At 39.5% G+C, this 17,617-nt stretch overlaps 1 protein-coding gene across 1 annotated transcript in view; it reads left to right on the top strand.

Annotated features, from left to right (window-relative positions):
- The window catches only part of USP7 (ubiquitin specific peptidase 7), a 72,679-nt gene that overhangs the window by 43,313 nt on the left and 11,749 nt on the right, over positions 1-17,617 (top strand). The window contains exons 7-21 of the mRNA XM_054391215.1: positions 1,647-1,777; positions 4,573-4,627; positions 5,857-5,937; positions 6,032-6,122; positions 6,865-6,947; positions 8,458-8,567; positions 9,391-9,547; positions 10,591-10,735; positions 11,676-11,806; positions 12,877-13,011; positions 13,206-13,307; positions 14,579-14,684; positions 15,029-15,121; positions 15,966-16,033; positions 17,023-17,123. Coding sequence (XP_054247190.1) covers positions 1,647-1,777; positions 4,573-4,627; positions 5,857-5,937; positions 6,032-6,122; positions 6,865-6,947; positions 8,458-8,567; positions 9,391-9,547; positions 10,591-10,735; positions 11,676-11,806; positions 12,877-13,011; positions 13,206-13,307; positions 14,579-14,684; positions 15,029-15,121; positions 15,966-16,033; positions 17,023-17,123 — 1,589 coding nt within the window. The remainder of the gene's footprint in view (positions 1-1,646; positions 1,778-4,572; positions 4,628-5,856; positions 5,938-6,031; positions 6,123-6,864; positions 6,948-8,457; positions 8,568-9,390; positions 9,548-10,590; positions 10,736-11,675; positions 11,807-12,876; positions 13,012-13,205; positions 13,308-14,578; positions 14,685-15,028; positions 15,122-15,965; positions 16,034-17,022; positions 17,124-17,617) is intronic.

Here is a 17,617-nt window from a genome sequence, read left to right as displayed (position 1 = left end):
TCCAAAGGATCAAAACGCCCCATTCCTTGGTCTTGAGATGAAGCTTTCAGAGTTTTGGAGGGTAAAGTGTAAAAATAAAGGTCTGTAAAGGATGCTTTTTGAAAAGTCATTTGTTTTAGCTTGGAGAAACACTCAAGCTTTGAGAAGACACTACTTAGCTACACAGAATGAAGAACCAAAGAAAGGCCATGTGTTGACTGTTTAGTTTGTAGTAACACATGTAGAATTTCAGAATTAAAACTGTTGGGTTTGTTCAGTGGCAGCTGGCATGTAGTAATTTGTAAATAAACAGTCACGACTTCAGAGATAGGAGGAAAGGAATTAATTGTCCAGATATTATGTGAGGAAAGCAAATAGAAATGAAGTGCAAAGGATCTGATTTGATTAGTGACTAAGGTGTTTTTCTATCTTGTCTATAAGGGGTTTGCTTTCTTTATCAAACTGTTCAATATTTCAGTAAAATAGTTTCTTTTACTTCATCATTATACTGTAGCTATTCTGATGATAGTTTCTTATTAATGTTATTCTTCTAAGTATTCATGTTGCTGTACTGAAATGGAGTGGGAAACTAGCCTGCCAGAATTCTTAACAACTTTTGTTGCCTTTTTCATTCTTCCTTCCTTTCTTTTTATTGTGTCATTCATTTGTGGTCTTTTTGTATCAGCTTTGTTTTCTTCCAATGTCTGTCTCATCTGGTTCCCATCACCTCTGTACTGAGCTTTCATGTAACAATGAATGTTTCCCCAACAATTGAGCTATGTACTGGAAATTCTACTTTTGATCTGCATATAGGGAAATGAAATTTTTCTTTTTTTCATGCCTTGTTACCTAATCTCCTTCCAGACCTGTCTGGGTTTTCTTTTTCTGTTTGTTTTCTAAATGAGCATCTCCTCATAAATCCTTTTTTTTTTTTTTTTGCAGTGATTTTTCTCTAGATATATTGGTGTACAGTTTTAAAACAAGTGAATCTCATTCAGTGCCTGTTGAATTCTCCTAATTCCTGTTTGGTCTATTTGTGTAATTTCTTTGTTCTCAATCCCTCCCAGATCAGTGTAGTCAGCGAATTGAATTGTTAAGCTCTTTATTTGCTGGATGGCGGTGACGTTAAGTAGGAATGAATCTATTGAGCAATCTTGGAGCTTCCTCTAACTGGCTTCTCTCCATGTGGACCATTTCTGGTTTCCTTCACTTGTTGCCATTTGCAGTTTCATGTGGTTTGGGTTTTTTCTTCCCTGTAGGTGACAATATTCGCGGAGGGCCAAGCTGCAGCACACAAGTGAGGTTATTTTGAAAAGCCTGGTCCTGCTGTGATGATTGTGTAGACATACCAGATGTAATGAGTTGTTTGAAGGTGTTCAATACTTTAGTGCATTTACTTTGCTAGGATGGAATAAGGGAACTGTTTAGATGAAAGAGGCATGGATGGAATCTGTTGTTCACATCTTTCTAACCACTGTGCTCTAAGAAGAGGCATTCCAGACAATTACTGTTTTTACACTACATGATGAGCTTATTTTTTCAGCCTCTTTTGCAATGATGATTAAATGGAGTGTTATGAAGGAAGTCACTGAAGAGGAAAGAATGTATTAAACAATATGAGCAATAAAATTTGCCTTAGATACTAATTGAACTAAATGCTTTTTCAGGCTGTGTACATGATGCCCACAGAAGGAGATGATTCATCCAAAAGTGTTCCTTTAGCCTTGCAAAGAGTGTTTTATGAGCTGCAACATAGTGACAAACCAGTTGGAACTAAAAAGTTAACGAAATCTTTTGGGTAAGTTTCAGAAATATTTATTGGGATATTTCTTGGGGAATTACAGGCTTCATAAAGCTTTTATTTGAAAAGGTTTTATTGAAATTAGGCTATTTTTAGAGAGGTGCAGAAAAGTGTTAACATAGCATTACGTTAATTGCTAACTTTTCCTAGTTTACTTGGATAGGTTTTTATTTGTAGTCAATACTAAAGACAGCTGATCCAAAAGTCAGGTTTTTTTGGGGGAAGGGAGCAGTACCCAGTCAAGTATGGCTGTTAATAGCAGGGGTTTAATTACCTGTTACCTGAAAATTGTGTGATGTTTTTGACTGTAAAATTTAGGACTATGTATATTGTTGAGATGTTGTAGTTCATGTATTGTTAATGGCTCTTTCTTCTTAAAATGTAAGTCTGTGTTAAGTGTAGAGAAATAGCAGTGATCTGCATTTCCATATTGTCAGGTCTGCACTGCTGGCTGTTGTAACATGGCCCAAAGGTGCACACATTTTTGCCTGTGGACAATTTAGAAATGTTTAAGGCTCCATTCTGTTTTGTGATTTAAAGCTTAGAAGGAGAATTTGTTGAAGGAAGGTGTCAGAGCACACATACAAAATAATTCTTTGCATTTTCCTCATTCTAGCATACTCTTTTTCTCTACAGAAAGCCTGGCTTTCTCTTTTCAGTTATGCTCAGTGTTCAGTTCAATGCCAGCTATGTTTTCCAGTCTGGTGATACTTGCTGTGAGATGATATTACAGAGTGTAATTTAGAATCTAGAGCACCCAGACTTCGAACTGTACAATATAGTTGTGTTGAGAGGGACGATTTGGGTTTGGTGTTTGTTTTCTTTTTTCTTTTTTTTTTTTTTCCTAGTTTGATACACAGATTAGGACAGAAGATTAAGATTAGTGTAACTTTCACAAGCTTTCTCTTTGCTTGTTGGATAAACATGGAGTAGAATTTTACCAACAACTGTTCTATTTGGTTGTATTTTCCATTGCTTTGTGTTACGATATTTGTAGACTGGTCTTTTGTAGTAATATTGACAAGGATATTTTTATTGAAAAACAGGTGAAAAAGTTTGTATCATCTTTTTCATCTTCCTTAGTGTCCAGACCACATTATCTGCAAAGGCCTATAGTAGCGTTCTATTCTCATAAGACTTTGTAACCTTTCCTTCTCAACCTTTGAGGGAAGCTTAAGTTGAAATGGGTGTCCTCAGTGTTGTGTCTTTACCTGGTTATACCCTTTTCCTCTTAGCACACTATATATTTAGTTTATCAGCACTCCTGCTGTCCTGTTACACTGGCAAGGCATGTTGATATCATAAATACTTCATCTTCACCTTCGATCCCAACTGTGTCATCTTCAACAGCATGAAGAGACCTTTCCTGAGGGTGTTGCACATGTTTGATTTTTTTGTACCTGAGAGCAAGATTTAAAAACATGTTCATGCCTGTCTTCATTCTTGGGAAGGAATTTTTGACTGTTTGAAGATTTGGTCTTCCCCTGACTCCTTCCCACATTAAATCAGAGATATTTCTAACCTTGTGAGACCTGCCTCTAGGTTGTGTAGAGCAGAACTTTTTACTGGGTGTTGTGAGTTTGAGAGTGGCTTCGAGTAGAAAGTGATGCCATTGTCTTAAGGACCCTTAAGGACCTAATACTAGCATGGAACATTTTTCTTGATTTTTGTCCCTTAAGCTGACTAGTGTGTATAGCCTGAGGACTCAGAAGGTTGTTTCCAATTCTTGATTATCCAGCAAGTCATTTGGCTCATTTAAATGTGCACCCCCACACACCAGTTTTGGCACACTTTGGGGAGCAGAATGCTGCTGTGTGCCAGTGGTGGTGAGTCAGAGAAGACAGTGGGAGTGGAAGTTACAGCTGGTATTGGTCACTGGTACATGATTACCTCCAGGCTTGTGGCATCAAGGGCCAGGCTTGAACCTGATGCCAGGGCCTACAACAACCATGGCTTATTTTGTATGGTTAGCAGAGATGACTGTTGCAATAAGAGTTGTCATAGACTTAAAAAGCATTCTTGAGTTTAAGTTAAAGAGTGCACAGAAGAAAATATTTCATGCTGAAACTAAACCAGGTTTTATGCAGTAGTGCTGCCTACCCTTGTGGCAGTGTGCCACACTGGCTGCGAGACATTTAGAGACTTGCTCTCTCAGCCCTCCATTCACATGAGTGGGTTTGCACATGGACAGTTCAGGAGGCTTGATGCCTTTCGTCCTTGGAGTTACTGTGAGAATAGGATTCACTGTTTAGATGAGCACAAAGGAGCCAATATTCCCTGTAAAGCCATTTACTTCCTTTCATGTGATGAAATAATCCCTGAACGCTACTTGACTCCACCTGAAGGGCCCTCAGAAGAGAGACTGTTAGAAGCATGTTGCAGAAACAATTCTGACAACACTGAATTGCATACCAGCCCTTTTCTTGTAATTTTTTTTTAACTGAGACTAGGCTGTAGGCTGGAATAATTTTTCTGCTAGCAACACTCTGGCCATTGCCTCTTTGGCTGGCTACAGCTGCCTTCCTGGTCCCTCTCTCCAGATTTAGAGAGGAAGAAGGCAGGCGGGCACTGAACAGCTGCCAAAATGTGCCCCAAGTTCACCTTCCCTTCTTCCTGCCAAGTAAAGGCTACAGAATGAAATCTCCCTGTGCATCGCCCAGTACTAAATCTCAGAGTTGTTACATCTTGCTATGTATTAACTTCTTGACCTGCAAAGAAACCACAAAAATGTGTTTTGAGGTGGAAGTTGTCTTCTTAATACATTAATTTTTGTATTCATTTGCCTTACCAAGGTGGGAGACTTTAGACAGCTTCATGCAACATGATGTCCAGGAGCTGTGTCGAGTGGTATGTTTTTGCTTTTTCTTACTGAGCTCTGATGCTTAGTGTTGTCTCTTGTTACTGTGTCTATATAATGTAATTTACTAACAGTCCGGTGATACTGGAACTGATTAGTTTAAATTAGCTCTGTAAGACAGAGTTTTTACCTTGGTTTATTTATCTTTATTTTAAGAATGGGATTGATTGTGATCTTTTGTGGGTGAAGAATCTGTCAAGCATAGGGAAGGTGCTGAAAATAAATGGGGAGGAGTAACACCAGGTACCAGTACAGACTAAATGTTGTCCTGCTGGAAAGCAGCTCCATGGAGAAGGACCTTGGAGTCCTAGCAGACAGCAAGCTATCCATGGGCCAGCAATGTGCCCTTGTGGCCAAGAGGGCCAATGGTATCCTGGGGTGCATCAAGAAAAGTGTGTCCAGTAGGTCTGGGGAGGAGGGGCGGGGGGGGGGTTCTCCTCTATTCTGCCCTGGTGAGACCACACCTAGAGTACTACGTGCGGTTTTGGGCTCCCCAGCTCAAGAGAGACTGGGATCTGCTGGAGAAAGTCCAGTGGAGAGCTATGAGAATGATGAAGGGACTGAAACATCTCTCCTGTGAACGGAGACTGAAAGACCCGGGGCTGTTTCGTCTTGAGAAGAGAAGGCTGGAAAGGGATCTGCTTAATGTCTATAAATATCAGAGGGGTGAGCGGCAGCATGTCTTGTTTTGGTGGTGCCCAGTGATAGGACAAGGAACAATGTGTACCAGCTGGAGCACAGGAGGTTCCACCTCAACACGAGGGGACACTTTGTTACAGTGAGGGTGATGAAGCAGTGGAGCAGGCTGCCCAGAGAGGTTGTGGGAGTCTCCTTCTCTGGAGACTTTCAAAACCCTCCTGGATGTGTTCCTGTGAGGCCTGCTCTAGGTGATCTTGCTTTGGCACTTCCAACTCCTAACATTCTGTATGCTAGTGGCCCTTGTATATCCATGGGGAGAAATGCAGGTTTGAAGATGCAAATAGATTGTTACATTTGTCAGGTTCTTTTGGGACTCAAATGGAAGCTGGAGTAGTCCTCAGTGCAGTTTTCAGGAGGAAGAGGAATATTTAAAGGACTAGTAAAATGCCAGTATGAATAAGCTAACATTTCACTTTAATGCAAGTGACTTAGGAGTTTAATCAGTGAAGTAGTTATCTGTGTGATGAATAAATTCCAACCCTGCAAGTTTGGCCAATGTAAAAGCTTGTTTCTCTTTCAGCTGCTTGATAACGTGGAAAATAAAATGAAAGGCACATGTGTAGAAGGCACTATTCCTAAATTGTTCAGAGGGAAGATGGTGGTATGTATTTAATAGACTTTAAAAAAAAAATTAACTCTGTTTCTTGAACACATTGAAATTCTGTGGGTTTGTTTTTTTTTTTTTTCCTTTACAGTCTTATATCCAATGCAAACATGTAGACTATCGATCTGAACGAATAGAAGATTATTATGACATCCAGCTAAGTATAAAGGGAAAGAAAAATAGTAAGTGATACATTATGATGCACCAATCAAGCAGTTCAGCATGCTGGCCTGTTGATTTCAAGTGGGTTTGTTGGTGCTCAGCACTTTGCAGTGTCCCTGCTGTAAGACACCCCTTCAAAAACATCTTCTGTAGAAAATGGTTTTGCTTATGTTACTTTTTTTCCTCTCATTTTCCTTCCCTGCTCCTTCCTGTTTAATTCTCACTGATCTCTTTTCATAAGACTCTTATGACATAATGTTAGGAGTTTTTCAGGTGTCATAAAAGTGCATAGCATGCCATGGTAGTAACAGTAGGTTATAATTTACGTATGAGGGTGAACTTGGAGGAAATAGATTCTCGTTCAGACCTGACCTTAGTAATAAGCAAATAGCATTAAGAACTAATCAGAGTGGTCTTTTATCACTTTACCAAGTGCTTGGCATATGACACTCTAAAAAGGACACGTAAGAGTCCAGCAGGCAAAGTCATTTAGCTTGATACTTAACAGATGCAAAGTGAGACCAGGAGATTTGGCAGACAGTTGAACCTGTGTGGTTTTAAAATCTATTGCTGTTGTTATGTATGCCCTTATGATCTGATGCTTTTCTTGACATTCCTAAACAATAGAGAGGCTTTTTAGAGTGAAGACAGAAGTATTCAAACATAGTCTCATGTCTTGCTAATTTATTTGATTAATACATTGTTAAGCAACCAGGCTAGAGTGAACCTTCTCTACAATTCACAAACCTTCTTTTCATTTAGTTTTTGAGTCCTTCATTGACTACGTTGCAGTGGAACAGTTGGATGGTGATAACAAATATGATGCAGGAGAACATGGTTTGCAGGTATTTTTATTTGATTTCATTTCTGTATCCCTCATAAAATGACTTTACAAAGTTTTGGTAGTCAAAAAGTGATACAAACCCCATTCTAGGTTGTATCAATGGAATGTAGTGATTTTTTTTTTTCCCCCTTAGGCAAGCAATTAAGCTCCTCTTAATTGCTGTTAGGTTTCTTAAAATGGAGGTTGGATTTTAAAGCAATCTAAGGAGCAGTGAGTTTTATACCAGTAAGTGTTTTAGGGACTCGAGTAGTTAACATCTCTACTGATCTCAGGCCTAAGAACCATAGAATGGCTTAGGTTGGAAGGGACTTCAGAGATCATGTGTTCCAACCTCCCTACCATGGGCAGGGACACGTCTCAATTAGGCTTGGCTGCTCAAGGCCTCATCTAATCTGGCCTAGAACACTCCCAGGGAGGAGGCATCCACAACCTCCTTGAGCAGCCTTCTGGACCCTTACCACCCTTGTACTGAGGATCTTCTTCTGAAGCTCCAGTCTATGCTCCCTCATCTTGAAACCATTCCCCCTTCTCTTATTGCTGGATACCCTTATGAAAAGTCCCCCTCCAGCCTTCCTGTAGGATCCCTTCAGATAGTGGAAGGCAGCTCTAAGGTCCCCCGATGGTCTTCTGTAGGCTGAACCACCCCAACTCCCTCAGCCTATCCTCATAGCAGAGGTGCTTCAGCCCTTGGATCATCTTTGTGTGCTTCCTGTGGACTCACTCCAACAGCTGTGTGTCCTTCTTAAGATGGTCTGCTCTCCTATGTGTCTCACAAAAAAGTGGCATAGCTCTAAAAGTAACTTTAGAGAGAGCATTTCTGTATCATAAACAAGAATGCCAAATGAACCTTTGGAATTTTAAACATTTGAGTGCACATTTGTGAGCTATTCAGCTGCACTTTTTGTTGCACCCACTGTGTAAGAACCTGGTCGGCCTTGAGCAGTTGAGTCTAATTAAGAGGCCTCCCTGCCCATGGCAGGGAGGTTGGAGTAGACCATGTCTAATGTCTCTTCCAACCTAAGCCATTCTAGGATTCTGTGAAGCTTACTTTTGCAGTGTCTATATATCAGGTTTTGTCAGCAGTGTTCCACATGTTCTTTAGTTGCTCTTAAGAAGGTACAGCATGGCAGCCAAAAACTTGCTGGCAGGATATGATGACCACCAATTTCTTAATTGATCAAAAACCAGTAGTTTGCCTCCATATTCCCTTTCAATTTTATTTATACAGGTAACTTGCTCTTAGTGCAGTGAGGCATTCACACGTCTTTGTATGAACGACCTAAATTTAAATGAACTGAGTTCTTGAACATGTTACTGGAGCAGCTCATGGGAAGGTTGGTGCAGCCCTAAGATAGTTAAGTTCCACCCACGTTTCAAATCATTCTTTGTGCACCTTGTGTTGTCAAACCTATAAAACAAAAGTCCATAGGAAACGTCTCTGCAGCAAATAAGTATTTTGAATTGCTACAACTCCTGCAATTTAAACCTTCTATTTCCTTCAAACTGACCAGGAGGCAGAGAAGGGTGTGAAGTTCTTGACATTGCCACCAGTATTACACTTACAGCTCATGAGATTTATGTATGATCCTCAGACTGACCAAAACATCAAGATAAATGATAGGTAAGTTGTTTGGGGTTCTTTTAGTCATTGTACAATTTGGACCCATTAATATATTTTACCTAAATAATTTGCCAGAATCCCATTTTTGCTTCAACTCCAAGAGGAGGCTGTGTACAGTCACTTATGGTGGAGGTCCTCAAACGTGCTCCAACTGAATGTTAAGTTTCTGAATGACAAATTGAGTACTCAAATAGGTATTCATAGATTTTTACTTATTTTTTTAATGTGAAACAAGCGAAAGCATCTTTTAATGCTTTATGGAACATTATGTGTGAATGTTGGTACATACCCACAGGCTACCATGAGAGTAAGTAGGACAAATAAGTAGTCCTCTGCTTTCTCTTCATCAATTGCCCACTCATTTCAAGTAAAGGCTGATATTTTCTCAAGGAGTTAAGTTGTTGGTTGTAACCTAAATCTGTATCTCAGTGATTTCAGTCTTGCCAAGGTGAGACTGCAGTGCTTGAAGACATTTCAGTCCAGTGCTAGAAAAAGCTGTATTTGGGTACTAGAAAACAGCAGGTTTTGAACTGTTCCCTTGCCACAGTGAATCCAAACCAGCACTATTTCAATAGTTAAAGTACTCTTACCCTTGTTACTGAGGCCATATTTTTTCAAAGGTGCTTATGAAGATTAGTCTTGCTCTGTATTCAAACACTGTAAAATCTTAACCATTGTCTGCAGTATGTCCTGGATAGAAATGGCGTTGTGACAACTATCTCATTTATAACTTTCTTTAGGAATGAGTAGAGATGCCCTGCATAATAGCATGCTGCTTCTTAGCTACAAATACTACAGCTGTCTTCATTCTTTTCAAAACTAGGTTTGAGTTTCCTGAACAGTTGCCACTAGATGAATTTTTGCAAAAAACAGATCCTAAAGATCCTGCGAATTACATTCTTCATGCAGTTCTAGTCCACAGTGGAGATAACCATGGGGGTCATTACGTTGTTTACTTGAATCCAAAGGGAGATGGCAAAGTGAGTATTGAAAAGCACCTTAACATATTTGTGGTTTGCACTATCTATACACAGTGTTCATCATGGGCAAATCTTGGGAATGTTTGTTCCCTCGCAGAAGAGCGTACTGGCACACTCACTTCATCACACAGGGATTTGACTTTTCCATGTAGTTCTTGGCTTGATACTCTTTCATTTGGTGCCTATTCTGACACATTTGGGAAACTTACTTTGTATTTACAAAAAGAAAACTCAACAGCCCTCACGTCTAGCATTTGCTCCTTGGGAGGAGCTTGTGCTTAGAGGCATTAAAGAATCCCTTGTCTTAAGAGCAGCTTCATCTTTGCTGTTGGCTTTTGGCAAAAGGCATCTAACTGAGGGAATCCTTTCAGTTGTGCCATGTTGTATGTGTTGAGATCTTATCCAGTGTTTTCTGTAGGCTGACTTCATGCTGAAGAAAATATGGGCAAATACTGAACTTCTGAGTCACTGAGGCATCTTTGCATGTCCCACTGTGACAGGTTTAGGTGACTTAATTGGATTGGACATTTGTAGGTCAGGTGTCTCTTCCCTTGAGTTGACTGGTTTTGTGTGTACAGGAGTAAGAAGTCAGATTTGTATTGGAATTTGTCTATCATTCTTAATTTGCTTTATTGTTTCTATTTACAAGTTGCTGTAAATGAAATGTACAATTACCAGATATGCATCCCTGCTTTTTATTTTAGTTTGCAATAAATAAGGTCAATTGTCCAATATATATAGGAATATTAGATACTTGAATAATGGTTTTAAGAAAAAGGTCTTTGAATAATTATGGGGATTTGGTATTCAGTGTAAAATAGTCAACTATTTCAGTAAAGGTTTGGTATTTATGGCTTTCCTTATGCTGATCATAAGTAGCAGGTAGCACAAATCATTCTGAACTAGGGCTTTTTTTAGATGCATGCTGCTTGAAGAGCGATTTTAGTTACTTCAAAGAGCTGAAAGGCATGCCAGAAATAGGCTTAATTTATCATTCAAGACCATGTTTTTGTGTGTAAAATGCTGTAACGTTTTCCCTCCAGTGGTGTAAGTTTGATGACGATGTTGTATCGAGATGCACGAAGGAGGAAGCGATTGAACACAACTACGGAGGTCACGACGATGACTTATCTGTACGGCACTGTACGAATGCCTACATGTTGGTTTACATCAGGGAGTCAAAACTGAGTATGTATGCTCTGCCTGTGTTCCAAGTTAGATAGAATTACAGGGCTTGAGGGCTGTGTTTTACTTCTGAATTGTTGACAGTCTTCCTACACAAAGAGGCTTCCTTAGTTATAGTTAGAATTGATTATAGGTTCCATGGGATCAGCCAGCCTTTCACTCTTCAGGTATGTGCTTAACCTCGTGGTGGTGTGCCTTAGCACAGTGAGGCAGGACTGTGTGTCTGCAAAGTGCTTTATGGGATGGAGAAATCAGTGAACTACAGTGAAGGAAACTGAATGCAATTGATTATAAATATGTAGCTCTACGTGTTTAGTCTTGAGAAGGCTGAGTGGGGGAGGTTATTAATGTCTAGAAATACCTGATGGGGGGTGTCTGGATGAAGGTGCCAGGCTCTTCAGTGGTGCCCAGGGATAGGATAAGGAACAACAGATAAGAGCTAGAATGCAGGAAGATCCACCTCAGCATGAGGAGATGTTTCTTCATAGTGAGGGTGATAGAGCCCTGGAACAGGCTGCCCAAAGAGATGATAGAGTCTCCTTCTCTGGAGACTTTCAAAATCTGCCTGGATGTGTTCCTGTGCAGCCTCTCCTAGGTGTTCCTGCTTTGGCAGTGGGGTTGGACTAGATGATCCTTTGATGTCCCTTCCAACCCCTAACATTCTGTGATTCTATGTAGCTCTGTTGAGTGGTGGTAAATATTTTTTTAATCCTGGAATGAATATTTAATTCAGAAGGCTGATACATATTTCATGGAAGCAGTACATTTTGGCTCAGGATAGAAAATGCTTCTTTTGCCAAAACATGATGATATCAAACCATGTTTCTAATTAAGACATGAAAAAGCCTAGTTTTGACTTCAAATCAGAGAAAATTCAACTGCATATGAAGAAAACCCTGTTTGATGTAAATCTTGGAATGACATCACAAAATCTGCTTTGTAGGTGAAGTTTTGCAGCCTGTCACAGACCATGATATTCCTCAGCAACTTGTAGAAAGGCTACAAGAAGAGAAGAGGATAGAAGCCCAGAAGAGGAAGGAGAGGCAAGAAGCTCACCTCTATATGCAAGTGCAGGTCAGCTTTTGAAATGGATAAAGTTGGAACAACCGTGTCATTAAAACTCAGAACGTTAAGCCACCCAAGACAAACCTTGATTTTAATGTCTTTTAAATTTGTGTTTGGAAGTAGTGTTTGAAGTGAAATTATGGGTTTTAGTGCTTGTAAGTATATTTACATATGTAGTAAACCCTAATGAAACAAACAGTACTCTATGTTATGGGGACTTCTGTTTACTGTAGAGTTCTGTGCTTGTAAGTAAAATTGGTGAGTTCAGGTGAAAGGAAGGGGACCAAGTTATTTCAAATGGCTGCCATGCCACTGTACTTTTATCTCCTTCAGGAATTATTTTCTAAAATTAGAATGTATCTAGCCATAGGCTGCAAGCCTGGACTACTGCCAAGCTGAGCTCATCAAGTGGAAGCAGAAGGAGAGAGTGCTTATATTTGCAATTATCTTTTTGGAAAAGCCAGATGGACTAGATTGTTATGAATCGCCTTAAGGAACCCTGTTTATGGCTTCTTCCAGAGCCCATCTGGCACAAGAAAATAGAACCCATTTGCCTCTGAGTTTCCTTGCATTTCCTTTCTGGTGTTCCCAAGTAGAGATAGCAGTGAACTTTAGTTTGTTCTATACTGCATTTACACTAGAGCTGCTTTCAGTGGAGAGGCTGGCAGAGTTGCACCATTTGTCTTCATTACCAAAGAGAGGATGAGCGCTGTGGGAGATACATGAAACATTTTAGGCCAACCTCCTTGCATCATACCAGTAAAATAATTATGTAGCCTTTATTGAAGTGCCAAGATTGCCTAGAACATGTTTCCAAGATTGAGATCTAAGTGTGACTGGTCTTTAATGGTTCAGGATTTGTAAGTATTAGTGTATTTTAATTGCACTGATTTGACTATCAATCACAATTTCAACATTCCATTATAATCTGTGTACTTGCAAATTTTCTTCATGAGAACACCAATGGTGTTAGTGTGCCACTATTCAGGCAGGCAGTGATGTTGCATAGCAAAGCAGCATTGTGCAGCTGAGTTAACATGATCCTAATATATGAGTAATCTTTAAATGTGTTTTTTCAGATAGTAGCAGAGGATCAGTTCTGTGGTCACCAAGGCAATGACATGTATGACGAAGAAAAAGTGAAATACACCATTTTCAAAGTATTAAAAAACTCCACACTTACGGAATTTGTTCAAAATCTCTCTCAAACCATGGTAAGTGTTCTGGAGCTGGGGAGCTGGGTGCATTTATTTTACTATATTATAGCTACTTTTTGTTCTTTATCTTCTCCAGGTATTGTCAGCAGCTGTAATTTAGACCTTGGAAAAGCGAAGATCTGTTTGAGTTTAATAAAAGTATCTTAGCCTTTTGTTTTGTTGTCTCCTGACACAATTTGTATTTGTTTTAGGGATTTCCCCAGGATCAAATCAGATTATGGCCAATGCAAGCTAGAAGTAATGGAACAAAAAGACCTGCAATGCTAGATAATGAAGCAGATGGCAATAAAACGGTAAATACTCACTGCCAGGGGACATTATTTCTGTACATCACCCATGATTTGTACTTTTCTTGGCAAATCTGAAAGTTTGGGACATCAGATTTATCAGGATTTTAATTTAACCTAAATCTGGTAAAGTGTCTTACTGAGAAGACCTCAGATTTAGTGGACTGATTTGAAGAGGAAGGAGGAGTTTGATGCATGATTTACCTTCCATGGAAAAAAGCATCATCAGGAGTTTTATGTTAGATTTCACAGTATCACAGTATATCAGAGGCTGGAAGGGACCTCAAGGAGATCATCAGCTCCAATCCCCCTGCCAAAGCATGATCACCTAGGGTAGTCTGCACAGGAATGCATCCAGATGGGTTTTGGAAGTCTCCAGAGAAGGGAACTCCACAACCAAAAGCTATGTCTGTGTGCATCCTCCTTTTTTGAGCAAACCCTGTATTTAATGAAACCTGTTGCTTAAAATGTAAAACATTGCATCTATATATCACAGAAAACACTGATTGGTTATATTGTCTTGCTGCTTCTCAAGTGAAGTAATTTTCTTGCTTGTAGGTACTGTAGAGATAGTTTCTAAGTAAAAAGGAAACAAGTCCATTTAAAATAAAATCTAGAATCAAAGAATGGCTTAGGTTGGAAGGGACCTCAGAGGTCATCTACTTCAACTTCCCTGCCATGGGAAGGGATGCCTGTCAGCCTGGCCTTGAATACCAACAGGGAGGAGGCATTCACAGCCTCCCTGGGCAAACTATTCCAGACTCTCACCATCCTCATACTGAAGAATTCTTCCTAGGTTTGGACTGAAGCTTATTATTCCTCAGCTTCAAACCATTCCCTCTTGTCTTATTGCTAGGCACCCGTATGAAAAGTCCTCCAGCCTTCCTGTAGGATCCCTTCAGGTTACTGGAAGGCAGCTCTAAGGTCCCTGTCCTGAGTCTTGTCTTCTCCTGGCTGAACAACTCCAGCTTCCTCAGCCTATTTTCATAGCAGAGGTGTTCCAGCCCTTGGATCATCTTTATGGCTCTCCTTTGGACTCCAACATCTCTCTGTCCTCCTTATGTCCACCAGAACTGGGCACATTAAAATACTGTGTTGGTGTTAAGACCTGTTGTAGTTTTTCTTAATAAACATCAACTTCCTGCCATTAACACAACTTAAAAAACTCTCCCAGTAATAGAATGTCATAAAGGTCCTGTATCTGATGAAAATGCAGATATCAGCTTGTATTACTTTCTCCAGAGACTTTTTTTTTCCTTATGTGTTTTTTTACATAGATGATTGAGCTCAGTGACAATGAAAATCCATGGACAATATTTTTGGAAACAGTAGATCCAGAGATGGCTGCTACTGGAGCAACATTACCCAAGTTTGATAAAGATCGTAAGCTTATATCCTAAATTATTAAAAAATGCTTGTTTTTAGGATGTGTCTCAGCAAACATTGTCAATGCTGACATTGTACCACTGCTGACATTATTTTTTTCTCGTGCAGTTTTTCCCTCCTTTCATCATTCTCTCTTCAAGTGGAAGATGTTTCACATGTTGTTAGAATCACTAAATAAATAAATTTTTACGTAAAGCTGACTTACCATTCACCATTTAAGAATATTCTAAGGGCATTTATCACATTAATAAATCAAAGACACATATCTTTGTTAGTGGGCAGTATCTCTCAACATAGCCCAAGCAACTTTCTGAAATTAACTCTGGTTTCTTGATTTGTAGATGATGTGATGTTGTTTCTGAAGATGTATGACCCGAAGAGTCGGAGTTTGAATTATTGTGGACATATCTACACACCTATATCCTGTAAAATACGTGAGTTTAGCATTCCTTTACATTATTATGAAGACGACAGATGGCATTGCCTTACTGTTTTTACTTTTAAAATTAGTTTTAGCACTGAAAGCAAAGGTAGGCCACAGAAAGAAGTTCTGATTTCTCCCAACCCCTGACGGTTTTACTGGCACAATACAGAGAAAAAAACTTTCTGTGAGGCTGAGGAACTTGCCTTTAATTACACCATTGGCTGCCAGTTAAATTTTTGTTACAGGTTTGCTGCATTCCCCAGGTGTTCCTGAATGTAAACAACTGTTTTGGACTTTCTGTAAGGCTCTCCAGATTGGCTTTATCCTTGGATTTCAAGTTCTCTTCTACAACTTTTCACTCTGGTAGCCTGAGAGCAGCTGCTTAGATGGAACTGGGTGTGAGCGTTGTTTTTTGTGGGGGTCCATTTGAAGAATTCAGCAACTGTCCACTGAGTAAAAATAGTTTGACTGTTATCTTGAATGTCTCATTTTGTTGACTTCTACATGCAATCTAATTTTGTATTTTAGCTGTCTTTCTTGGGGTTTATTATGTTTGTGTGTGTTTGGGTTTTTTTCAACTGGCTAATTTTTTTTCTCAGGAAAGAGCAATGTTATTTCATCTCTGATCTTCAGTGACCTTGCACATTTTACTCTTGTTGAGATGAAGTAGAAGGCAACCATAAAGTCTGTCTCTGGGTTGAACGTGTCAGTAAGGGAAGCTCTAACCTGGAAGACTCTCTTTCTTAGGCATTTTCAAACAATTATCCAGGGTAGAAAAGCAGGTTCTCTTCTTGTTGCAGGAGATCTCACTAACTGTTGAAGTGCCATTTCACATTCCTTTTCTTCTCTAATAGGTGACTTGCTTCCAGTTATGTGTGACAGAGCAGGATTTCCACGAGAAACTAACCTTATCCTCTATGAGGTTTGGACTGATACACTTTTTTGTCTTTTACATGCTATAACTAGAGAAAAAGAAGCTTTATTTGCCACAGAAAAAGGTTGCTCCTTATAATGGTAATTTATAAATTCTAAGCTCTCTGTAACCTGTAGCTTTGAAGTCTACAGTGCAGCAAGAGAATAGAATCACAGCAGGTAGTTAATTTTAAAACTGTTTTGAAGTTCAACAACTTGAAGCTCGAGGCTTGTTAACAACCAGATCTCTGTGAAGTCCTGCATGAGAAGCTTTGCTGTGCTAAATCTGTGCATGTCCTCTGACTTGCTGTGTTAGAGGAGCTAATGCTGCTGTTACTGGCTGTTGTTTTTAGTGCCCAGCTTAGCAGAGTTGAGAAAATGTTGCATCTTCTTCCTTTCCTACATGAGAAGTCAGCAAACAAAATCCTTGCTCTGCTAAAATGTTTCTGCCCAGATACAGAAATAGTACATCTTTATAACTGCTGTATTTATTGAGCGCTGAAGATGCAGATTCTGCCAAGACAAAGTTCTTGCTATAGTAGGAACAAGGAATTGGGGTTTTCATTGCAATCTTTGTTAGCAGTCATGCTGATCTCTCTGGTTGTTCCATGGCAGTCAGGCACTCCTAAAAGAAGTGAATTGTTGCACAAAAGTTCTGCACTATTAAAATAAGTGAGCACAGTCGGTGTGCACCAAGCTTCCCACAATCTCTGAAAGAATCCCTGAATTTTGGAAGTTTTCAGTTTTAACAAGACAATGCTGAATGAGAAAATACTTCTGAAAATTAAAATAACTTGAATGAGAGTCCAAAGGTAAAAATGAGCAGCCAGCTTTATCAATAGCAGTTAGGTATATCTGGACCCTAGCTGAGGTTACACCTAATATGCTTGTGTAGGTCTGCCCATTTGTTTCAGTTAACTGATGATTTCTTCATTATTGTGATCTGAATTTTTGCCTTTTGTTTATCCTGTGATTAACAATTGTTGTTCTTTATTGCAGGAAGTTAAACCCAATTTAACAGAAAGGATTCAAGACTATGATGTATCTCTTGATAAAGCTCTTGACGAACTCATGGATGGCGACATCATTGTGTTTCAGAAGTATGTATCTTAAAGGGTCAGCTTAATGCAACTCAATGACCTGGTTCACTTCCGTTTTATTTTAGCATTTTTAACAAGAGCAAAGTATGATTTTTCCAACACTAGACATGCACTTGGAAGTTTTTGTTTGTTTATCTGAAGGGCAAATTAAAAATATTGTTAGTATTTTAGTTATCACATCCACATTATGGAAGGAAAAGAAGACTTCATCTTAGTTTACAGAACCAACCTAAACCAGATCTTAATATTGCCAAAGGACATAGCTCAGCAATGCATCTGAGTTCTGCAGCTTTCTTCCAAGCTGCTGTAACTTAGACACTGAAGAGCCTACCAGCACTGCAGATCTCAGGCTCAATACCATTACCACTGTACAGGGCTCTTGGCTTGGAGATCCTTTCAGCCTACAACTAAAGTAAGCTGCTTTCCCTTTTTCTCCTTTTACTCATGCTCACAGTAAGTTCTTTACTGGTCTTAGGTGATGATGAGCTGCTTCC

Source organism: Indicator indicator, chromosome 22 (assembly GCF_027791375.1).
Source record: "Indicator indicator isolate 239-I01 chromosome 22, UM_Iind_1.1, whole genome shotgun sequence".
Lineage (NCBI taxonomy): Eukaryota > Metazoa > Chordata > Aves > Piciformes > Indicatoridae > Indicator > Indicator indicator.
Note: the sequence above shows the minus strand (reverse complement) of the source record. Positions and strands in the feature narration are given on the sequence as shown.